General features: G+C 34.8%; 2 protein-coding genes across 3 annotated transcripts in view; one reads left to right on the forward strand and one right to left on the reverse strand.

Moving 5' to 3' along the window:
- Window positions 1-7,265: 7,265 nt before the first annotated feature.
- Window positions 7,266-17,927, reverse strand: LOC140057301 (malonyl-CoA-acyl carrier protein transacylase, mitochondrial-like). 2 transcript variants are annotated; one of them, XM_072102896.1, is made up of 5 exons: window positions 17,856-17,927; window positions 10,456-11,133; window positions 9,941-10,028; window positions 8,515-8,735; window positions 7,266-8,246 (listed from the first exon to the last, which is right to left on the reverse strand). In XM_072102896.1, the coding sequence occupies exons 2-5, from the start codon at window positions 11,131-11,133 to the stop codon at window positions 7,851-7,853; spliced, it is 1,383 nt and encodes a 460-aa protein (XP_071958997.1). In that variant the 5' UTR covers window positions 17,856-17,927; the 3' UTR covers window positions 7,266-7,850. The 2 variants fall into 2 exon arrangements, with proteins under 2 accessions (XP_071958997.1, XP_071958996.1); XM_072102895.1 differs by lacking the exon at window positions 17,856-17,927 and adding an exon at window positions 11,570-11,634.
- LOC140057300 (beta-1-syntrophin-like) overlaps window positions 11,746-19,197 on the forward strand; it is a 38,283-nt gene continuing 30,831 nt past the window's right edge. Inside the window, exon 1 of the mRNA XM_072102894.1 lies at window positions 11,746-12,306. Within this exon, the coding sequence (XP_071958995.1) occupies window positions 11,832-12,306 (475 nt within the window). The 5' untranslated portion in view covers window positions 11,746-11,831. The remainder of the gene's footprint in view (window positions 12,307-19,197) is intronic.

Below are 19,197 nucleotides of genomic sequence, written 5' to 3' on the forward strand. Positions count from 1 at the left end.
GTTGGGCTCAGTTGGGGCGACACATGATCATGTTTTAAATTAAACATTAGAATTTATATAGCGCCTTTCCAAAGTCCTAATTTTGTATTAAACTATTAAGATTTCCCTCATCAACTCTCAGATAAAATGTTTGTGTTTTACATCCAATTGTTTGTACTGTTCATATTAATTAATATATAAATTAAAACAAAGTAAAAAAAAAACTTAATACATTTTAATAGTACTAGTAGCTTGTTTAAGTATACATTAATTTTGGTGATCATTTTAATGTATTTTAAAGTATGGCAACACTTTTCGTGGTGTATATTCTATATGTCAATTTGTATGTATTGTTACTGCTTGCATTTTACAAAGAATTTCTCCATGATGACAAACTGCTGTGTAGTATTCTTAAAATAAGATGTTGTCTTCCATAAGTATTAATAATAGTAGAAAATGATCCACAGCAAAACAACAAAACATTAGTGATCAATGGTTCTGCATCAGTAGTCAATGGTTAAAATAGTTCTGAATCAGTAATCAATGGCAGCAATGGGTCTGCATCAGTAATCAATGGTTCTGCATCAGTGATGAATAGTTCTGCCTCAGTGATCAATAGTTCTGCCTCAGTAAATAGAAGTGGTTCGGCATCAGTAATCAATGGCAGCAATGGTTCTGCATCAGTAATCAATGGCAGCAATGGTTCTGCATCAGTAATCAATGGTTCTGCATCAGTGATGAATAGTTCTGCCTCAGTGATCAATAGTTCTGCCTCAGTAAATAGAAGTGGTTCGGCATCAGTAATCAATGGCAGCAATGGTTCTGCATCAGTAATCAATGGCAGCAATGGTTCTGCATCAGTAAACAATGACAGCAATGATTCTGCATCAGTAAACAATGTCAGCAATGTTTCTGCATCAGCAAACAATGATCATAATGGTTCTGCATCAGTAAATAAGGACAGCAATGGTTCTGCATTAGTAATCAATAGCAGCAATGTTTCTACATCAGCAAAAAATGACATCAATGGTTCTGCATCAGTAATCAATAGCAGCAATGGATCTGCATCAGTAAGCAATAGCAGCAATGGTTCTACATCAGTAATCAATGGCAGCAATGGTTCTGCATCAGTAGACAATGGTAGCAATAGTTCTGTATCAGTAATCAATAGCAGCAATGGTTCTGCATCAGTAATCAATGGCAGCAATGGTTCTGCATCAGTAATCAATAGCAGCAATGGTTCTGTATCAGTAAACAATGGTAGCAATGGTTCTGCATTAGTAAACAATTGCAGCAATGGTTCTGCATCAGTAATCAATAGTAGAAATAGTTCTGCATCAGTAAACAATGGTAGCAATGGTTCTGCATTAGTAAATAATGGTAGCAATGGTTCTGCATCATTAAACAATGGTTCTGCATCAGTAATCAGTGGTTGCAATGGTTCTTTATTCTGCATCAGTAAACAATGACAGCAATGGTTCTGCATCAGTAAACTATGACAGCAATGGTTTTGCATCAGTAAACAATGACAGCAATGGTTCTGCATCAGTAAACTATGACAGCAATGGTTTTGCATCAGTGATCAATAGTTTTGCCTCAGTAAATAGCAGTGATTCTGCATCAGTAATCAATGACAGCAATGGTTCTGCCTCAGTAAATAGCAATGGTTCTGCATCAGTAATCTATGGTAGTAATGGTTCTGCATCAATAAACAATGGCAGCAATAGTTCTGCATCAGTAATAATGGTGGCAATGGCTTTGCATATGTGAACAAGATATTCTCTTAATTACCTCCCACCTCATTTCTTTTAATCCGTTTTATTATTATATCATTATTTTTGTTTTTAATCACAAAGTGTATCTTTCATATCAGAGAAGCAGCTTTTATTAGATCTATTTTTTATGGAGGATGGATATTTTTGCAAAGATGATAGAAGTATTTATTGAAAGTATTAATGTTTATGCGTGTGCTGTGGGTGCTTTGAGAAGGATATGTAGCAAGAGTGCGTTTTAGAAATTCTATTTTTTCAATTGTATTGGTGAATTCGTTGCTGAAAGTTAGACAAGGGTAGACTGATTGTCATCCCATTTTTGTAAAAATGTTTTCTTTCTGTATCAGTTATGATCTCTCTGGGTTGATACTAATACAGGCAGGCATCAAACTATATAGTATAGATAGTGTACTATCGAAGAGTTTTATAGTAATGTGACAAAAGAATAATTACCACCGCTAAAAACTTAAATACACCAGTGTTGAAAGCTTAGATGGTTTTATGGCATGGAATCTAGACTCCCATTCCTAAGGATAGCTTATATTTTACAATGATCAGTCGATTCTTGTACGGTATCTTGTATAGCGACAATCAACAGCTGCCAGTGTCATGACAGCAACAGGCCCAACTAATAGCACCTTAGGAAATTTGTCTTGTTTCTGCTGCCAAAAAATAGAGGTAGTTTATTCACACACCTATGTATGGCAGATACAGTTCCTTGTCTTTTATTTCAGTAAATAATCTATGTTGAATCCGCATAATTACTGGTAATAACAACCAATGTTATTACTTACTATATTAGGATACGCTATTATGTGATGGTTATTATATTTGAGTGGTAAAGGGTCTGACAGATTCATAATACTATAGAGTCTACAGTATTGTATTGATAAGACAATCTGAAAGATTCCTTCATTGGTTCTTTACCAAGACTATTCAGAGCACAGAAATGTGGTGTAGTAGATCAATTTAGATCTGGTTTTTTTTCTCCTATTTTTTTAATTTGTTTTTTGTGAATTTTATTCTAGTATCTCATTTGTTGATGTTCTGGTGTTATTTCCACTGTGACATACACAGTATTATTCTAATGTTAAAAAATGTTTGAGATTTCAAAAATTTCAGTTGGATTTTACATCTTGAATGGCCTTTGTTATTAAGATTTTTTTTTTCATGTAAAAACTCTTTCAAAAGAATTTCATCACAAGACTATATGAGCACTCTCATTGTGAGATTCTGTATGAGCACTACAAAACTCATTGCGACACTTTGTATGAGCACTACTCAGTGTGAGATTCTGTAAGAGCACTACTCATTGTGATACTCTGTGTGAGCACTACTCAGTGTGAGATTCTGTAAGAGCACTACTCAGTGTGATACTCTGTATGAGCACTACTCAGTGTGAGATTCTGTAAGAGCACTACTCATTGTGATACTCTGTATGAGCACTACTCAGTGTGAGATTCTGTAAGAGCACTACTCATTGTGATACTCTGTATGAGCACTACTCAGTGTGAGATTCTGTAAGAGCACTACTCATTGTGATACTCTGTATGAGCACTACTCATTGTGTCAGTGTCAAACTTGTCATGCCTAAGTTTCCCACAATTTTAGGCCAAATTATAAACCTGGTCATGGCACCTTGTACACAGTTATTATTTGTCATAATTTGTTATTGTCGATTGTAATCTTGTTCTAGAAAGAATTTCTTTTCCGTTTTAATTTTTCAATAACCTATTGAATTCTTTTAAAATAATAATGATAATAATAATTTTTTTCTAACAACTTTTAATGGAAGTATCTAAGTTGCAAAAAACAAAAACAAATGTACTTAATTCATTTCATTATTATATATGTCGGGAAAATTTCATTTCTAAATTTTGTTTACCAATATTGCTAATCAAACTGATTTTTTTTTTTGCTACACAATTTTAAAAATGTGTAGCAAAAAGATTGTTTTGTATAGCTTTTTGCTATGCTACACTGGCGAAATTATTCCCTGTATGTATATTGTTTTGAGTTTGTAATCTTCAAAAATAGTATTATTATTATTATAATACATAGAACATAATCTTTAATTATTTTTTTTGGTAATTACAGTTCCTCTCTAAAATTATGAGAGTGAGGGTAAATGTAAATAAGGTTGTTTTATCTGTCCTGTCCATTTATTTAAAATACTGCAGTATTTTACAGAGAGTCTTTGATTGGAGGGAGCACCTAATGGTAACAGACAGGCAGTCATCCGGGGCCGCGATACAGTGCTCTTTCATTGGAGGGAGCCCTATAGTTTAAATAACAAAAAAAAGAATCCAAATAATTTTTGCGCAAATATGCATTTTTAGTAATTTACTGTAATAACTTAATTACCGTATTTGGATAATGACTAGTTAGTATAATTACCATAGTTTAAATATAATACTGAAATTACATTAAAATGAAATAAAAATGTTATTCAAATTAATGTAGTGGCAAAAAATGTATCAGAAGAATGAGCAATCTGTGAAAAAAACAGTCAAATTTTCTGTCAGACAATGGGTTTTTGGTTAAATTTAACTGTTCATATTGGGTTTTTAGTCCAGCTACAGCTCACTATGTTGGTTGGTCAGTAAACACTAACTCAAATTTGAGCATGCATTATTACCAGCATGGTCTCTGACAAAAAAAAACCCAAAATGTGCGAAGCAAGTATGAAAAATAATGGATTGGTCATTCTTCTAGTATAAATTCTTTGTTACTTTACCAAAGATATTACAGACTGCATACAAAATTTCCATTGTTACTTGGGGGAGTGCAAGGTTTTATGATTCTTGTTTCTAGGTATTTGATTAGAGCCTTGTATAATACTTATTACCTACATTTAGTAGTATACAAATAATGAATGTTTATGAGTTGGATGGTTAGAACAGTGTTAAATAGAGAAGTGATTCTTTCATTGAATGAAATATTCTCTCCATTTGACATACTGTATAAAACACACACACCTACTGTTCTGAAATAACGTTTTATTTATTGTAAATTATTGACAAATGCCATTAAGAAAGCGATCAGATTTCTGTGAACATTTTGATCATTGGTGCGCGCCGTCTATTACTGTTTTACTTCGTGCTGAAGTTGGAGCACAGCATTTTTAATGGCCTAGCATTCGTCAATGATTTATGATTGAATAAAAGTCACAATCAAGTTAATTATACACCTCTTTGGTTGTACTATAGTGTCTTTACTGGCGTGGGTATTAAGTCCTTGTCTACAACCGATTCTAGTACCTAGATATTCCACTATCAAAATTCCATGATGCAGCCTAAAATGGAATTATTTAAGGTTATTGTAAATACAGCATCATGTGACATTATTCCTATGATACAGGCAACACATGTGATATGTGTATGGCACTGTATTTGTTTATGATAATGGACAAATTGCAGATGCAGTACTCATACATATCTCAGAAGTGGGTTTGTACTAGAGTTAGTACGATACTTAATAGATAGAATATAACATGCAAGTAAAGCTGTTCCAATTTATGTATGTACAGTTAGTATTTTTTTCTGTGTATTTTTGTTGTTTTTGATGTTTTATGTAGACCTAATATCAAAAAGTTATATAAACATGTAAATTATGTACAAAGATTGGGCGAGACCCAACAGATGATTTGATATCTTGTAATTTAGAAGAATCTGAACTGATGTGGAAATCTTTATCAAGTTTTCGTGGTATGTTCTAGGTACATTGTCTAGAAAAGAAGGCAAAACAAATATTTTAATATGTATTAATATATCACATTGGTTGTCCTTTATGCTAATTAGAATTATGCTAAGCTCCAATCATTTATTGTCATTACTACCATATTTATTTGAATAAACGCTCCGGGGCATTTACTGTTCGGGAGGAGTTTATTGTTTTGGGTGTATAATGGGAACCTGTATAATCTACTAAATTCTCCTTACACATGAACAAATACAACACAATTAATATCAAGAAGTGATAAAAGACGGTATAAATGCTTGATCAATGTAGATCATGGAAGTCGATGAATTCCACTACAAATAGAAATGTGTTTTGATACAATATCGTGTGTATGTTCATGTGGCAAATAGGGGTGAACAGGGGCGTTTATTTGAGGGGAGTTTATTCAAAGCGGGGCTTTTATTCAAATATTTCAATTACAATATTTCCATGTTGAAAAGATAATGTTTTTCCTTACTCATCCTTGACTTTTATGGCTTCATTTGTTTTTTTTTTAATGATTTCTTTGCTTTAGTATCTGTTAACAAGAAGCTTGTGTCAATTGCAATTTATAATATATGCCCAGCATTATCAAGAATATTGACATGTAAAGTAAAGACACTTTTCTTGAGTTATCACTAGTAGCAATCCTAAAGACTTCAAGCGATTATTATTGTAGTTTTCTTGTTATTCTAGGTTCTAGATGGCGATTCAGCTTAATATTAAAATTTAGGCACATATGGCATGCCATACCTGTACTTGAACTAGAATCCCCAATCTTGTTATATCGATCTAAAATCAAAACATTCATAAAGGAATACTAAAAACGAAAAGAGTAAAACAAAACAATAGGCATATTTGACTGTTCATTCGAAAAATACCTCACAGTGAGTGAGCTACTCCCACTGCTTGCATATTAAAAGCAAGGAGTTTTTTCCGCTCATGAAAATATTCTATACTTGAGAACATGCATACACGTATATAAGTACAGTTGATGTTGATATAAAATATGTTTTTGTTGTATGTATGTTTATACTAGGCTATATTTTATTGGGATGTGCCTGGTGCATTAATACAAGCGGGAGAATTTAACAGTGTATTCTTTAATAGTTTAAATGAGGGTGTTTATTAAGTATTACCATTTTATTTTGTTGATATAAGGAGTTTATTGACCATATGTAAAGCACACAAATATATATGTTGAAAATGAAAATCTACAGAAAAAAAATGTAAAAAAAATTTAAAAAACCAAAAAAAAAAGTGAAAAAATATAAAAAAAATGTTGGACATGTAGCAGGTTATTTTAAAAAAGCAAAGTATTTTAATCATGATAAAAACTTTGCCCCAAAATGAAAATACTCTGAACTTTTCCATTGAAACTTTGATAAATATATTAGAACATAGTTTAGTGTATTGACATGGGTATAAGCATATTGTTACCATGCGTTTTTCCAAGTAGGTTTGACCCATACATACTGTTCCTTGTGACCTAATACACATTATGGGAAATTCACCGCAATAAAATGTTAATTTTGTGTTTGAGTGGGTTAAATTTATTCCCAAGTCTCTAAGATAACAACAGTATAGCGGGAACACTCCTATTCAGGTACAATTTCCCATGAAACTAATTATGGAAATATATGTTTTTTAACATAATGGACACTTTTACTATGAAACAAACAAGAGGGCCTATTCAAGGGACACTTTTACTATGAAACAAACAAGAGGGCCTATTCAAGGGACACTTAGTTGGGTCTATTCTATGAGCATGCAATGAAGTCACCTTATATTCTGACTACAAAATCAAGGCAATATACATCATTGACTAGAACTGATTTGTCATTTTAATGTTAAGTCTTATGTGCAAATATTCTGACATATATTGTATATGTATATCAAAGTTTTAATAAAGTTCTTGTTTTTTCAACATTGTTTTTTTTCTTTTATTGAAATATCATCATTGTATAAAGGCTGCGACACACTAAGATGATCGACAATGGATAAACATACATTTTATTTGCATAAAACAAAAGCAATTCACAAAAGTAATCATACTAGAACTAATAGGATAACCATTTTGTGCTGCCTTTGATAAATATATATTTTTGATTTTGATCAATAAGAACAATAAAATTGTTATATCATCACGATATTACAGTATTTCTCTTATTTATCATGACGTCATTTGATTGGACGTGTGAAAATATTATTTTCTACAAAGGCAGCATAGATTGTTATCCTATAATTCTATAGTGAAAACTTTTTAGATGTATTTTGTTTTATGTAGGAAGAATACGTATTTATTGTCGATCTTTATAGTCCTAGTAAATGGGTCTTAATGCTAACTATATTTTCTTTCCAGGTTTTATCATTGTCCAGTTACACATCAAAAGTTTGATATGTTTGGGCAGCTTTCACGTTATTACGTTTCAGAATGGTTCCAAGTTGATTTCCCGGTCCAACTTCCACTGTAACTGGAAAGTTATCCTTCGGTTTGCGTTGGTATATTTCGTGCATTGACTGTTCCCATTTGACCGGCATTATCACCTGCCGTTTCAGCTGTTTACGAATGTGCTTGGCATGTTGGTACTGTTTACCATCAACGTTTGAATGCACGGATATTACCGGTATTTCAAAGTTTATTTCGGACAATGCTGCGGCTAGTTCCTCTTGCGCTGGTTTCATCAGGTCTGTATGGAAAGCTCCGCTTACTGGGATTCTTTTGGCACTCCGGAGTGAGAATTTCTTAGAATTTGTCTGTAGAAAGTCCAAGGCCTACAAAGAAATAATTGATATTCAACTTTTTAAACTTAAAGCAAAATAATTTCTCTAACTAAAGGTATTTAATATTGTTCTCAAACCTAACTGGAAACTCATGGCAATCAGCAGTGCAGCGTCTACCAAGATTAGCAGAATAGTGTATAAAGTTCTTTTACATGCACTGTATGTACATGGGACCAACAGTTTTACGTTTCATGAGAGTAAAGCATCTTGCAACCAATATGGCAATGACAGATACATGCTAGTCTGTTATCCCACTCACCTTTGCATGACCAGCAATAACTCTAGCATTTGGGAACATGTAATTTGCAATTGAACAGACTGGATCTTGGATGCCTTCTTCACTTCTACAGTGCTCCTTTGCTTCTTGACAAGCTATTTTGTAGTTTGTGCTGTCACGGCCAACCACAGACAGCATTCCACTTTCAACGAGATTCGAAGCATATTGCATTGCTTCAGCACGCACTTTTATTAGATAGACGGCTAAATAAAACAAATACTTAAATCTTTGATTAAGCCATCCCTAATCCAGTCCTAATCCAGTGTAATGAACGACAGTACATAGTATATTACTTTAATAATAATTATAACATCCTGGATTTATATAGCGCCTAATGTTCTGAAACCTCTAAGAACTGAACATTATTATCCCAGTCATTTTTTTAATCAAACACCTATAGAAACATACTCCCATAATGCAGCTAGTAATCAACGCAAAGTTGTGTCTTGATCTAACCGGCTTCCTATTTATACACCTGGGTGGAGAGAGGGAAACGTAGGTAAAGTATCTTGCCTAAGGATACAAGAGAGAGTTGGGTTCAAACCTCGGTCTCACGATCAGTAGTCGAACGTCCACACACTGTGCCACACGCCCTTATTTTGTGTGTTGGATGGTAAAAATGGTACTATATAACATGGGTGGCATCATTTTTTTCACTCATGATGACTGGGGCTGTGACTAAAGGTATGCTATGTTGACACGGAACTGAAAGGAACACAACTGGTCGACATACAAGTGCTCTGGGCAACTCACCACAACCATATGGGTAACCATGATCAGTTCGGTGATACCATATAAGCGCTCACGCGTATTGTTTCCTATACAACTACGAATTGCATCATGCACACGTCAATTTAACCACAACTAGTTACAATCAGTTCCAGTGCTCGCACACTGGTTCCTTTCAGGTGCCTGAAATTTTACATACGCTCTCATGTGCAACTAGTTCCTTTCAGATTTAAATTCCTTTCAGTATCCGTGTCAACATAGGCTAACTACTGTTTTGGTAAATGAAAGTAAAAAGAATAGAACACAGAACCTAATAATAGGTACTGACGTAGCTTTTGATTAAAAAATCTAGGAATAATTATGTACATGTTAATGCATTGTGTGCATGCAGTGACATTGGCACATGCTTTCCATGCTCTGCGATTCCTTGACATAGTTTGCGTGAATTCTAAACCTAGACGATGACCACCATGATATGCGTAGGTTGTCGTAAATCGCAAGCTCCCTATTCAAATCTACAACATGATATGCGTAGGTTGTCATACATGGCAAGCTCCATATTCAAATCCACAACATGATATGCGTAGGTTGTCGTAAATCACAAGCTCCCTATTCAAATCTACAACATGATATGCGTAGGTTGTCATAAATCGCAAGCTCCCTATTCAAATCTACAAACCTTCTTCAAATGATAAAGCACCAGAGAAGACCAATGCAGTAATTTCACCAACACTAAACCCAGCTGCAGCTACACAATTTTCAACAAGCTGAAAACAACAAATCATAGAATCAATAAATTTGAAAAATTTATTTTGAAATTCTTGGTTTTCAATCTAAGGTGTAGGCTTTCTTACTGCCACCTGCAATGCATAAAACAAGTAGGACCACTAACATGGAGAAAATAATACACGAATACCCTTTTAAACAATTGATGGTGGTGTGTTGGGTTGCTCAGGATGGCACCATTGTCTGATGTGTTCAATCAACTGTTATGTAATTGAGCTCTCTTCTATTTATGCAAGTAAATGGAACTCACGGACCCCTTCTGTTTATTTCACTTTAGTTCCATGTGGACCTCCAATGCCCAACACAGCCTCCCACGCTCCCAGGGGGGGGGGGGGGGGGGGTTCAATAAATAAGACAATAAACTATAAACCATTGACAATCTTTATTCTTTTTACAGTTACTTAATACCTTTGGATTTTCATGTTTTAATTTTTCAACAGCTGCAAGTGATGTGATGACAACTGCAGGCTGACAATGAATGGTTTGATTCAACTTTACTTGAGGACCATTCAAACACAGCGACAATAAATCATAACCTAAAATTTCTGAGGCAACCTCAAACATTTCCTTTACATTGGGATACGATAGGAGTGCCTTTCCCATCCCGACAAGCTGTGTGCCTTGCCCGGGGAATAAGAAAACCGACATGTCTTTTGGGTCAATGAAAGTGCGTTTTCTGGCAACTGTCCTTTTATCATCTGCCGTTTCAAAATCATCTTTCAGCGTTTGTGTCTGAGCTTCTTCTAGTAGTTCTTTGACCCTTTGACCTCCAATAAGCTTGTCATATATTGGAACTCCTTTATCTTCATCATCACTTGATACATAGTCATCTTTCTCTACCTCTCTGTTTTTGTCTTTGTCATCATTAGAGAAGAATTTCCACTGCTGTAAAGATGTTTCTACTAAGCCTATACTTTTTTGGAACAACACCTGCTTTTTATGTGATTCAAAATATTTTATGATACTTGACCTAGTAGAATGATGAACTTGTCTGCTATTGTTGTGTTTCAGCTCACATTTAAACATCCTGCATGTTTGTAAGCGTGCTTCAACAACCTTTCTTGATAATGTTCTTCCAACTTCCATCTGAAAAAATTAAATTTCAAATAAAATGTTCTCTATTTATTAGCACTGCTGCATGCTGGTATTTTAAAAGGTATAATAATTTAATAAATAAAGCAAACACAATCATGAACACTATTAGTATTTAAGATCATATTATACCTAGGCTTTCAACCTTTTACCGATTTTGTTAACTCATACCGGTTATAACCCCATTCAGTTTACTTACTCCACATACTGTATTACACCTAGTTTTACCATTAGTAGTACAGTACTACCATTAGAACCGGTCTGCCTATACGGCGTACTATATACTAGCTATGTGTTATGCCATATGCAGCCTAGCTTTATATTCGTAAAAAGTAGACAATAAATCCACAATGATAATTTTTTCCCCATAATTCTTACGACTATGTATCTAATACAAGATTATGGCATAGTTATTCCCTAAATTATCTACCTGAAAATGGTGGAAATATAACATTTATTTTTTAAATAAATAAACCAAAATCCATCAATCAAAACATAAACAAAACCACATGGGTTTTTATTAGTGCGCCCTCATTTTTTCAAGCGGGTATTTTGTTGATAATTTCGATGATACGACGACGATAGATGAGAATACGCCGCGAGGAAACGATCCGAAGAGAAGACAACATTATCATCAAACAACAAATTAATTGTATTTCTCCATAACCTTGTGGAGGCACAACAACACAGCAATGGCTGCTGCTGGAGTTGCAAAGTCCGGTCTCCTTGAGGTTCTTGCCAGAGAGCAATGGTGTAGGGTTTTAGCCACATTAGAGGAGGAGGTTTTAACCATCAGCCTTGAAGATTCTCTGGACTCAAATGGGGTAACCAACGGGGGACAAGACGCTAGCCGACACGACTCTCTGCGGCGTTCGGAATACATCTCTGTGCAAGATCCGATCCCCGACGCGATAGCTAATCAAAAACGAATCGTGAAAGTAGTAAAGCAAGAAGTAGGAGGCCTAGGAATTAGCATAAAAGGAGGAAAAGAAAACAAGATGCCTATTATCATCAGTAAAATATTTAAAGGGCTAGCTGCAGATCAAACGGAAAGCCTTTATGTTGGGGATGCTATATTAGCGGTGAATGGTGAAGATTTGAGAGATGCCACTCATGATGAGGCAGTTCGAGCCTTGAAAAAAGCAGGAAAAGAAGTTGTATTGGAAGGTAAGTGAACATTATTAATGAATAACAATAGAAGTACAGTAAGAAGTATTGCGAACTAAAATAAAAATCAACAAAATATATATCATGTTTAGGCCTATTCGTATAAATAAATGCCTGCTTTTAATAAATGGAACAATTTGATAGAAAATCAAATGATTGATAAATGATAGTGATTCCTTTCAATTTGTTCATGTTTAATTAAAGAGTTGGTATCACTTTATTTCAAAATGGTAGCATAAATCAATGTTCATGAACTATTAAAAAAAATAGTACTTTAAGAATACTTACAAAATATTTTGAGGTGGTTTCCTCCAGGGGCAATGTCTACAAGTACAATTTTAAGATTATTATTTTGGAAAGCTTTCAAGGTCATTTCATAAATATTTTTATTAAATAAATATTTTGTTTGCATGTTTTAATCATAAGTAATTTTTCAAACATTACAGTACTAGTCATTAGTGTATCACATTATTATGCAAGTCGGAATCTATGCAATATATAGAAAAAAAGATTTTAAATATTGTCATTGATATTGATAAATAAAAGTTTAATTGACGACAATGAAAAGAAATGTCAACTCAATAGACACGTTTCGCGCTCGCGACCAATCAGAAATAGTGGGTATAGATTTGTAAACAAACCGAACACCTCTCGCCTTGTGCGTGTTGAAGCATAGCGAAATGGCGACTGCCGAGTGCTTTTGTTGCAAGGTGCATCATAAATGTTGTATATGTTGGATAAATCGTGAATTTAACTACACAAAATCACTGAATAATATTCCTGTTTTTAATTTTCAAACACTTGCTGAGTGGTTTGCGTCGGCTCCGAAGGATAGTGGCGCAAAATCTTGGAAATTTTTCAAGGAAAGGTACGTCCACGATTTGCTCGAGTCTCTCCGCCCGGCCCGGTGGCGTTGCCTGATGCGGTACTTCGTCTACTACTAGGCCTAGGAGGCTTGGGTGTCTGTTTAAGCGCCGAAGAACATCACATAATACATGGAAGATGCAATAGGAGCATGAAGAAGAATGAAAGATAATAATTAATATATTTACGCAACATTTGTAAATAAAATCAACAGTTAACATGTATTAAATGCACCGTAATTACTAATATATATGTGTCAAACCAAAAATGACAATACATTACATAAATAAAGTCGATGATTCCGAACCAAATGCCCAAATAATTCTACAGTGAATATAAAACATAAGTTTAGAAAATAAATAACATCCTTACCATGCCATTCCATCAAAGACTAGTTTTGACGATTGCTTTTTAAGACGATCATCTCTCAGTTCTCCCATGCTTTAACATACCTCTCGCTGTGTTTGTTTACCATTGTATACCCACTAAAAGGTCAAACTGACGGTGACCTCGCGAGCGCGAAACGTGTCTATTGCACACCATCCAAACAAACGGACCGGACCTTACTGATACTAGTTTACATTGCCAGTAGAGAACTGGCATCTATTGAGTCTTGATTGGTTTGTATGCATGCCCATTTTCACAGCAATCTGACTCGTTTGACAAGCCTAGTGATAATGATGCGGTCAGTGATCTGGATGATTGTCGGTTCTTCAATCTCCTGGACAAATTTTGACATTTTTATTTTTTACTCTTTCAATTCATCGTCTTGAGGACAAAGGTTAGGCAGGATTTACATAGAGTTTTTTTTTAAAGGATAACCAAATCAAAAAAGTATTAAAGTCTTGAATGGTGGGGATTTTTTAACTACAGTGCAGTATCCAAAAGATATGGTTTTAGTACAGTACATTCTTTCCAAGCATGATTGAACAGTAAACCACTAATTTGCAGTAGTTTTGAGATCAGTGGTTTTTCACTGGTGTCAGTCAGTGTAAAGATTAAACAAATATAAATTATTGACTGTGAAAATATACAGAACATCTATACTGTTGCAAAACAATTTAAGAGCTTTTCTTTTACTTAACAGTGAATCTTATGAAACTTGTTTACATGTACAATCTAAAGTAGTTTGATTTGGTCATTATTAATGATAATATTATCACAGGCATTATTACGCAAATTTTGACCTTAAAAAATTGCATTACAAAAATATTAACTGCTTTTGAGTATGTTTTAAGATCAAAGAGAAGTTTGTTAATGTTATAATATGTAATGCATTCAATCTGAAACACCATATTTAGAATGAAAAGAGTGTTTATCCAATCCTCTAAAGAGTTCTAACTAACTGTATATCAAGCATATTAAGCAACAAAAGAGCTGCAGACTTCTTTTAAAGGTTTATCAAGACTAGTAATATCAATTTCGTTTATACTGATTTGGTAGATTCGTACTCACTGTACCTTTTACCTTTTTTTTAATTATTAATTATTTGCAATTTGTTTTTTTCTGGTTTAAAAACCTTGTACAGTAGACGCATTTTCCATATGCTACATATAATAGGTTTCATTATCATACTATTATCACTAAATAACTGAAAACGACTCGAGAAACAGTATTTTTAGTCGTGATTAGTGATTATACTGTATCATGTTTCTGTAGTTTGGTATAAAATGACAGAATTATACCTACAGTAGCAATTATGCCTAGTAATTGATAATTAGTTTTAAAATGCAATATCGTTATTGGGAGATTTTCAATTTAAACCAAATATTACAGTAATATATAATAATTACAATATGCTATTTGACAAAATTAATAAATTGAATAAAAATAAATAAAATATATCAGTTGATAAAGCATAAAATATTTTCCATTTTTTTTAAAGCTTGAACACTTTTATTGTATGCAGGTTTCCTCCAGGCAATTTCTACAATTTTAAGATTATTGTTTTAGAAAGCAAATTTCAAGGTCATTTTATGAATATTATTTATTATTGTAAATAGTTTTAGGTTATCATTGTTTTGCATGTTTTGATAAAATAATACATTTTTCTGTTTTGTCATATTACATGGGAATCTGATCATTCCATGCAGATCATGATTTTATGACATTGTTTTTTAATTACTGTATACATGAGACAGTGGGTATAAAATTTGGCCAAAATTGGACTGTGAGATCATGGAGATAGCTCCATGGTAAGATTAATACTCAGATTGTATTTTGTAATCTACCAATGACACACTGTATCAGTGTTCTCCCCAGGATTCATATCAAGCGTCACGCTTCGGCATTCCGACACTAAGTACTTGAGCCACAGCCCCACCATGGTTGGGCGATTTTTGGTAATTTACACCCTAGATGGCCGGAAATGGTACTCTCTCTGGTTTGGCCGGAAATAACACTTATAGCGCGCTAGCAAACAACAAAACGATCGTAGCCAACTTTTTCCGCCGGTAAACATACGCGAAGAAACATTTTTTGCGTTCATTACGAACGTCAGGGGGAAGCCCCAATGAAAAAAATAGGCCTAATCTATTAGCCTTCTCATCAGTAGGACAACTCTAGTTGGCCGAAAACGAAACTTTATAGCGCACTAGCAAACAGTAAAACCATCGTAGCATACTTTTTCCGCCAGTAAACATACGCGATAAAAAAATGTTTTGCGTTCAATACGAACGTCAAGGGGAATTCCCCGATGAAATAAAACTAGGCCTACTCATGAGTAGGACAACTCTGTAGTTGGCCGGAAAAACACATAGCGCGCTAGCAAACCGCACGATCGTAGCCTGCTTTTTCCGCCGGTAAACATACGCGATAAGAAACATTTTTTGCGTTCATTACGAACGTCAAGGGGAATTCCCCGATGAAATAAAAAATGCCTACTCATCAGTATAGTTGGCCGGAAAGGACACTTCATAGCGTGCTAGCAAACAGCCCGATTGAGCCTACTTTTCCGCAGGTAAACACTGTATGCGATATATGAAAATAAAAATATGCCTACTCATCAGTAGGCACCTCATAGCGCGTTAGAAAACATTAAAACGATCGTAGCCTACTTTTTTTTTTCGCCGGCGGGTAAACATATGCGATAAAAAAACATTTTTTGCGTTCAAATACAAACATCGGGGGCAAGTCCCGATGAAATAAAACTAGGCCTACTCATTAGTAAGACACCTCTAGTTGCCCGGAATTAAGACTTCATAGCGTACTAGGAAATAGGAAAACATTCGAAAGAGAGACATGGCAGTAACAAAACTCGTGCTTACATCTCTCGGCCGGTGAAAGCACCATGTGACATACAGTATCGCAGTACTGATATCACAATACCATGTGACATCCCTTGTCACTCGACTTTCTCACGAAGTAGGGCCTAAAACATTCTAGCACCGATGTACAAATGTACCTTAAGTTAAGTGAAATAAGACTTTAGCGCACTAGCAAATAGGAAAACGATCGTAGCCTTCTTGAATGTATTATACGACCAAAGCAGCTAGCATTGAATTGCCCCTAGAAATTATTTGATGACGTGCGTATGTTACCGACGAAAGAGTAAATCCCACCGATAGAGTCGATTAATTCAGTGTGATATTGAAAATAATAATATCATCGATATTTATTTTTAATACATATAACATTTTTACAAGAAAAACAATACAATCAATCATTTACTTTATTTACAATATACAAGTTACTACATTTTAGACAACAGCCAAATACTAGAGATCGAAAGAGAGACATGGCAGTAACAAAACACGTGTTTACATCTCTCTCGGCGGCGGCCGGTGAAAGCGAGTCTCCGTTGTTTAACACTTTGTTACGCAGCCTTTTGTTTTTCGTCTAGTGGTCATGTCACGTGTCTCGTATGCATTAGGCTCTTTATGCATGCCGCGCCTCAGCTCTAGAGAAAAAGTACCGTACCTGCCTGTTAATCTATTTTTAGATTGTTGTGGTTGATATTTTTAAGCGTCACGGATAAGGTTTTAAGCGTCACGGCCAACCATAAAGCGTCACGGTAGAGAACCCAAGCGTCACGGTACCGTGACGCTTCAAAGGCCTGGGGAGAACACTGTGTATGTTCAAATGCAGCCTGTTATAGGAGTGGAGAGAAGGGGTGTTATTACTTGTGAGTTTGCATCAGTGGAATTCAAAATTTGTAGATTGGTATAGTAGACAAGTTTTAGTGTATAATTTGTATTGTTTTTCGATGTATGCGTTAGTTTTGTTCTCTTGTTAAATTCTGCTGCTTACTTTTTTTCTTTAATGTCTTTTACTCGTGTTTTTAACACAGTACTAGAGCAACTTAGGCCCTGTTCAGACCCATGGCGTTAGACCGTTTTAGCGTACGACGCTAAAAGAATGTGTGTCTGAACAGTTGGGGATTAGCGTACAACGCGTCGTACAACGGTTGTAGCGTTGTAGTGGAAAACGGTTGATAGTACCGTTTTAGCGTACGACGCTACTGTAAGTCAACGTTGTATCCAATCAGAACGTTTCCTGTTATGACGCGATACAAGGTTTGACCTAGGCTGACATCTTGTATCGTCAATGTGTGAGATGGATTTCAATAACAAAAAGGCCAGAATAAATAAGGCCTAACTACACTACAAATACAACTGTTACAAAGGCTACAAACTACTATCAACTGATTACCATTATATTTTCTAACAAATGACATAAATACATGCACCTTGTATTTAAACATAGGGACTACGATCCCATCCGCTTTTAGGCCTAGCTAGGCCTAGAGTCATTCACGGATTTCATTCAAGCTAAAAACTAGCGTGGGACATCAAGTCACTCATTCATATACAAGGCAGACTAGACTGGACAAGTTTAATGCTGAAAACCCCCTAACTCCTAAAAAAATCAGTAAACAAACAAGGGGAGCTGTGTCCCTTTTATTTAGCAAGTTAAGGGTTATTTAAAACCTACTGGAACAAAGAATATATATCTTTGACTGGACTGGATAGACTAATCACAATCAATTTCTTCATCATTAGGAGGCCTGCTTTATTTTCGTAACACAAGAACCTGGGGAAAATGTTTTTTAATACAAAATAAAAACAATAGAAACAGAAATTTGGCTTTACTATATTTTTCTTAAATAAATGCTGAGGTATGTTGTTTTATTTACGGCAAATTTTGTCATAATTGTAGGGCTGAGATCTAGGCCTATACACAGTGGAAATAATGATGAAAACACTTGGGTAAGAGCACATGAATATGCAACTAGAAACAACCTGAATGACGTACTTCCGTTGTAACGATAATCGTACGCTATGGGTCTGAACACCTCGTTTTTTTCTCTGCGGTTTGTAACGTGACCTTGCTAGTAACGTTGTACGCTAAAACGGTCTAACGCCATGGGTCTGAACAGGGCCTTAAAAAAAAAATCTGTCACGTTATAGAATTATTATTAATGCAAATTTAATGTATGAATAAATATGTGTGAAATGGGAATTACTAATTCTCTTTACTAATTAACATTTAATGCTGCTGGTGGTATTGGTAATGACATTGTACAAGTATTAATTTCTTTGCGTAATCACTTTTTACACAAGAAAAAAAATGCTATTGAGAATGATCAGTTGACAGGTTTACTTTTACAATATGTTTTACACCGGAACATGTTGCTGGCATCAGAGAAATTCTTGAATCTAGTCAGCCGTTCATGAAAATTGGACGGCACCACCAGAAAACAAATTGAATCGCTACAAAATCCCAAAGGACCAGTGTGCAAATTTGCCGGGTCAACTCCCACCTCCGAAGCCCCGCTAAATTCACACTGACAGCCATTAAGAACTTGTTCTGATTAACTATACAGTATACTACAGTAGAACACAGCAAAAATACAGCAGTCATGTACTGTCCACTTCTATGCAGAAGCCTATGTACAGTAACTCATGTCGGACAAATTTGTGTCCGTAGTTAGACCCCGCAATCCTTTTTTTGCCTCTATTTTTTGTTGGTGGGTGGTAAAGAAACCCCCTTTGAAATCAAATCACCTACACAGTAATATAAACATAC

The sequence above is a fragment of the Antedon mediterranea genome, chromosome 8 (genome assembly GCF_964355755.1).
Source record: "Antedon mediterranea chromosome 8, ecAntMedi1.1, whole genome shotgun sequence".
In the NCBI taxonomy this organism is placed as follows: Eukaryota; Metazoa; Echinodermata; class Crinoidea; order Comatulida; family Antedonidae; genus Antedon; species Antedon mediterranea.

Excerpts from the sequence above, each read along its gene's own strand:
- LOC140057301 (XM_072102895.1), bottom strand. The coding sequence starts at position 11,593 with ATGTTATATTTCCACCATTTTCAG. Across the intron at positions 10,029-10,455 it reads TAAAACATGAAAATCCAAAG|CTTGTTGAAAATTGTGTAGC; the intron begins GTATTAAGTAAC and ends TGTTGTTTTCAG. Across the intron at positions 8,247-8,514 it reads TTATTGCTGGTCATGCAAAG|GCCTTGGACTTTCTACAGAC; the intron begins GTGAGTGGGATA and ends ATTTCTTTGTAG.